This window comes from Nestor notabilis, unplaced genomic scaffold (genome assembly GCF_000696875.1).
Source record: "Nestor notabilis isolate BGI_N333 unplaced genomic scaffold, ASM69687v1 scaffold6934, whole genome shotgun sequence".
NCBI classification, from domain to species: Eukaryota; Metazoa; Chordata; class Aves; order Psittaciformes; family Psittacidae; genus Nestor; species Nestor notabilis.
The window spans coordinates 12,995-19,040 of NW_009925089.1; the positions used below are offsets into that span (position 1 = coordinate 12,995).

At 36.4% G+C, this 6,046-nt stretch overlaps 1 protein-coding gene across 1 annotated transcript in view; it reads left to right on the plus strand.

The window, feature by feature from the left end:
- The window catches only part of PTAR1 (protein prenyltransferase alpha subunit repeat containing 1), a gene marked incomplete at its 5' end in the record, with an annotated part of 24,563 nt that overhangs the window by 12,830 nt on the left and 5,687 nt on the right, over nucleotides 1-6,046 (plus strand). Inside the window, 3 exon segments of the mRNA XM_010012883.1 lie at nucleotides 1-18; nucleotides 2,724-2,828; nucleotides 5,685-5,898. The exon segment at nucleotides 1-18 is cut by the window's left edge and continues 29 nt beyond it. Coding sequence (XP_010011185.1) covers nucleotides 1-18; nucleotides 2,724-2,828; nucleotides 5,685-5,898 — 337 coding nt within the window.

Consider the following 6,046-nt stretch of genomic DNA (forward strand, 5'->3'; position numbering starts at 1 on the left):
CACTGCTTGGAATGTGAGGTATGTGGTACTCAGCAAACGACATCAGAAATTCCTGGGCCTTACATCAGCTGTAAGCTGTGTTTTAAGTGATAATTAGTGACACAGTAAGAGCTATTCAGCTAAGGAGTGCTGAAGGAATGTTAGAAATTCCTTCTGTCCTGCATGTCTTGCAGATAATTCCAGACTGCCTTTTTTTCTTTAGTTTGTTTGGTTTGGTTGGTTTTGGTTTTCTTGGCAGTGCAGGCTAAAGATTACACCTCTGAATGTGAAGGCACATGTTTGGCCCGCATTTCTGGGGGATGTAAGTCCTACTGAACTGCCACTACTCTTTCATTCTGTGAGTTAAGAAAGGCCATGCGTAGCCTTTAGATGGGCATACCATTTTCACTGAATCATGTAGTGCCCAACTGGTGTCTGCTGTCTGTCTTCACTGTTGTAATTTTACCACTCTTTGAATACTCATACCTGAGTCCTTTTGAGATAACAGTTCAAGTTGCTGTCATTACCAGTGCAGCTTGTCAAAGCTGACCAGCCCTCAACAGGTACGTTGCAGCTATCCTTTATTCCAGATAGATTCTCCCTCACCCTGCTCTTTTCTCATACCTGTTTGGATTAGTCTAGCTTCACCGTTGGTCATGCTGCATCATCTGTCCAGGAGTCATCATGGAGGAGAAGCAGGAATTTACCTCCTTGCTCTTAAAGGAGCCCAGAAGCAACAGTTCTTTGCAACTCTATAGTCTGATAATTTTTGTGTAAACCGCAGAGGTGGGGGGAAATTCTCTTCCTGCTGCCTAGGTAAGACTGGAGGCAGGCTTAAAGGAATAGCTTTAGAAGGGCTGGAGGGCTGGCAGAAAATGATATGTTAGTGTGTAGGAGGGCTGTCATTAAAATAGTACTTTCCTAGTTAGGATGCATTATTGCATTAGGAAAAATCAACAAAATGACCTAGAAAGGTGGTTGCTGCACATAGCTGTTAGCCCTGGAGAGGACAAATGCAGCTTTTTTTTTCCTTCCCCCTTTTTTCACTGCTGGTGTAGTTCTGAAGGATTCTGCTGTGATCTGTAACTTCCTAGCATCTCAGGTGTAAGAAAGGGGAATGAAGTTGATAGCAAAGAGCTTACTGTCATGACAATGTTTATAGCTTGAGTAGCTTTCAAGTGAAAAAGTGGAACTATGAGCATCTATAAGTACTAGAGCTACTACAGTAGTGTAATCTTGTGGAACCTAAAACTGAATGCAGGTTTTTGGTTTAAGTTTTGAATTTATTTTTTTTTTAATGCATATGCATCCATGCTTACCAGTCTGGCTTTTTTTCTGTCTGATAGCTGAAAGAGTTTGCTTTTATGTACCTGAGTAGTTCAGAGTTCTAAGTGGAATTAAAAATGTTCAGGAATATGGATGAGGATTGTTTTTTCTCTTTTATGATATTATGGTTTACACAAGTGTACAAATTAATACAGAAGGTGGTCTTGCTCCCTGGAGTCTCGGTCAGTGTCCTGGCTAGCGGTCTGTCATTGTAGCTCTGTTCAGCATTCATAGAGAGGTGGTTGTTACACCAGCCAGTCGGTAGCTGTGGAGTTTACCACTGAGCCTGCTCTAGCCAGGAGGCTCCTTTGCTGAATCTGACCCCCCACTGGTTTAGGCTGCAGCTGGGAATTTGCTCTTTTGAAGAGTAAATTTCCTTTAAATATGTGTGAGCCTACTTATTGCAATTAATGCTTTAATATAGGTAGAACAAGTTCTTCATCAAGAGTTTAGGTTTTCGAACATAGGTGGTCTGGTAATCTAAATCTTTATTAAATATGTACATGTATTTGTTTTGAGAATTAGACTGATCTAGGCTGCTTTTTCATTGCCCATGTAGTAATTAATTTTTACTAAAATGTCACCTTGTGCATCGCAATAATGGAGCTGTTGTTCCACCTGCTCCAGTGTTGGCATTCCCTAAATATTTCTCTTGTCTGCTTTGCAAAAGTCAATGCACTGGCAGTGAACAGTCTAGTGAGTCTGCAGCTCCTGGCTGGTATGCCTGAATTTCCTGTTCAGCCCTGCTGAAAGCATCCAATCTGAAGCATGGTGCAACTTTATTCAGATAAAACCAAATGTCCCTATAGCTATGTTTCTGATCTCTGCAGGCAATTCTTTACGAACTTCACTAGATACCAGGAGCAAAACTTCCTTAAAGAACTATTTTCAGATGTACAGCATGACCTAAGGGCGTAAGTTCAATAAGGAATGCTTAGTCATATATGTAACCTTATTGGCAGCCCTTGCATCAAAGGAAAAAAAAAAACCCAACCCCCAGAACAACAGAAAAAGAAAGCAAACCAAAAAATCACCACTTGTTTTATTAAAATTCTTTTAGAGTGTGCAAATAATAGGCATTACATATAGTTCCATGACTTTTGAATTAGTAATAGAAATTGTGATTGAGAGTCACACTCGAATACAGTTGACTCAGTGATTTTTGGGTAGGTTTGGGAACCAATGTATGTGTTGTATGTGTTCAGATTGAGTTAAAGTTCTCTGATTGGAATTTATTATATTGGTCGTGGTTGAATAGGGTGGGGGTGTGTGTCTACAGGTTAATCCACCAAAGGCTTTTTAATAAACTCCTGTAGTTCTATTACAGTACAATGGAAATGCCATGCTGTTTGCTATTGAGATGTGTGTTCCATTTTCAGGTTACTCCTGTTCATACAAATTTATTTTATTTTTTGTAGGAAAGAATTAATACTGTCTGGCACTTTAAATCCGCTTAAAGATTTGCATCTTGGAAAACTGGCGTTAACCAAGTTTCCAAAGAGTCCAGAAACATGGATTCATAGGTTTGTTTACCTTGCCTTCTGTTGCCTCCCCAAACCTTAAGTGTTCCCCTCCGCCTCGTGCTTGGGTTAAGGAGAGCCATAGTTGGAGGACATCTGGAAGTGTACCACATTCTTTGAGCCAGTCATTTTAAAATACTGTTCTTTGGCTTTTGATTTTATATTTAGAACTAAAATCACATGCACCTTTTTTTCTGCATTATTTTTTAAATGAACTTTGGAGGTGGGATAAATTTTCCTAAAGGTCTGTCATGTATTGCAGCACCTAAAATTTTCAGCCTGAGAATTCTGATTTCATCGATAGTAAGTTTTTGAGCATTGTGGGTTTCCCCCTCTTTCTCTCTTCCAATTTACCACTATATTGCTTGTTTACAGGCATTTTAGACAAGAATTTGTAAAAGCTAATCTTTATAACCAAAGTTGGGTTCTTCTCCATTCCAAGTCTTCCTGGCTTGGTGAATTTATTTTTATCATTTCTAACTTAAGCAATGTCATTGTCATCACTAGTAAATATTAAAATAACAGAGCACATTTTTGGAAAAGATAACTCCAAAATTATTCAGACGCACAAAGCTAACCATCTCAAGTCGTGACTGAGTGTACATAAAACAACTGTAGCACAGCCAAGTGATTGGATTGTTTGGTGCTTTTTTTTTTTAAAAAAAAAAAAAATCTTGGTATATATGTGATTTTTTTTTTTCATGATATATTTTTCACAGGATGACTCATCCTTTTATACACAGCTTTAAAGAGATTTGAATATAACACATTAGAAAGCAGTTCACAATGTTTTTGTTTCCCATGTCCAGCATTAGGACAACTGTAAAGTGTATGTATCTATTGATTGTGCAGTTGTCACTGAATAAGCTTGCGTTCATTTGCAGTAATTCCAGGAACTGCAATAGTAATAGGAACATACATACAGTGACAGACCAAATTGGATGTTTTTTCCAAATATTTTGCAGAAAATGTTTTCTTAAAACATTATTTCTCTGAAAAAATACCATGATATTCAACAGGCACCCAAAATACATTTTGAATCTTCTGAGGTTGTGTTTGTCTTTTCTTCCATCCATGCAACAAGTCTAGAAAGTAGATCAGATCTAGTTTTATATTTTTTTTCCTTTGTTGTAGTGACAGAGCCTATAAAGCCTCTATTTTTAACACAGGCTCCTATATATGTAATTTATCTTCATTCCTTATTTTAAGAAATTGAAGTATTTTGGGGCTCAAAATAATTTCTCCTTCTATGGTTTTACTGAGAAGTCAATGTTAATGCAGTATTTATCTTTTATTAAGGGAATGTCTTATTTACTTGTTTATCTTTCTTGCCTAGACATTTTTAAGATTTAACATTTCTTGCAAGTCTGCTGATTGAAGTGAAAAAATACTAAGTAGTGATGTAAATGATCAAAGACATTTTTAAAAAGCAAAACTTAAGTCTTCAAAATTACCACATTACATAAAGTTAACAATAGTCAAAAATCATGGTATGTTTGGCTGTACATCTTTAGGTAAAACAATCATTATATAGGAAGCCAGTATATGAACACTGACTTCAATCTACTGTTTGTGACTTCTGCTGTGTTTAAAAATTTTATTCTTATATTCTTATATAATTTCATTCTTTTTATTCTTATGTTTAATATTGTCTTCCAATAGTTTAAATCTTTTTTTTTCTTTAATAATCAAGAAAAAGGCACAGTGTAAATAGAAACCACTAGTCACCAAGAACATTATAAATGTTTTCATATGGGAAAAAAAGCAGATGGATTACAGCATTTTTTTAACAGTGAGTGGTTAGCTTACTGATTTAAAAGAAAAAATGTGTTTTTATATATATGCAATTTTACGTATTATTTGAAAATCCAAATTATCTTTTTAAAGAAAATTATTTATTATATTTATGTATTATTTTCTTTTAACCAGGAATGACACCTTTCTGAAAGTAGCAGTTAATTGGTTTTGGACTGATGTGAGCCAGTACAAAACAGAAAAACCTCTGTGTCACAGACCAGAGGACAGGATATCCAGGTTTCCAGAACATTCCGCATGAGCCCTTTGCAATTCTCTTGACACATGGTGCTGCTGCATGAAAGCCTACTCATTTCCTCTGGTGCCTTTTTGGCAGGCCTCTTTTATGTACGGTCTGCAGGTGCATGTTTCTGCAGCATTAAGGATACATCTCAAAATACCTATCTACAAAAGCTGCTAAAATATGGCTAAAAGTCATTCCAAAGTAAAATCAAAAAAACCCCCATGTGCTTATTTCAGTCACTTAAAATCAAATACGTGTCATTGAGCAGTGAAAAACATTTATTTTGTTTGTACCTGTAGCCCTTGAGGCTGAGTGTTTTGCACTTTCGTTCTGCTGGTGATGCACAGAAACTAATTCGGCTTCTTATGTGCAGTGCTGATAAATATAAAAAATACAAAGCATAGGGGCTTTTTTTAATTGAATCACTTCTTTCTGTCTCATTTTGAATACTTTAGTGCTATACAAGTCTCTGAAAAAGGAGCTCTTTAGAACTTGCGTGCAGACAGTTCTTGCTTTTTTTTTTTCCCTTTAATTTGCTGTTCCCTTCTGTTTTCTTTCAGTATGCTATAAGTAGCCATGACCATTTACAGTGAGTGAACACATACAGCTACAGATAAATTATTTTGGAGTGTGATCATAAAGTTTTAAAGTATGGGAAGACTTCATATACTTAGGATTACTATTTATTCATCATCTAGTTATAGTGTAGTTCAGATAATTGAAAGAAAGGTTTGATTGATTTCTATAAAGGAAAAAAGAACTTTTTTTTTTCCCTCCTAAAATGGCTTTCTCACCATTAACACTGTACGTTGTTTAACTAGACGGTGGGTGCTGCAACAACTAATGCAGGAGAACTCCTTGCCAAGTCTTGTGACTAAAGGAAACCTGGGAGCAGCACCTGTGGAGAGAATTCACCGACTAGTGCAGGAGGAAATGAACGTCTGCTCTGAAGCTGCTGGGAGATATCCAAGCAACTACAATGCCTGGTCCCATCGCATCTGGGTTTTACAGCATTTGGGAAAACTGACTGTCAAGGTATAATACAATAGTGAATAAATTCCTGTTAAAGAAAAAGATAATACATGAGAGATACTATTTTGATAATATAATGCAATGTCTCATTTTGATAACCTTATTCAGCTTTTCTGTGGTTTCATAATATTAAAGGATTAAGTAAAGCCAG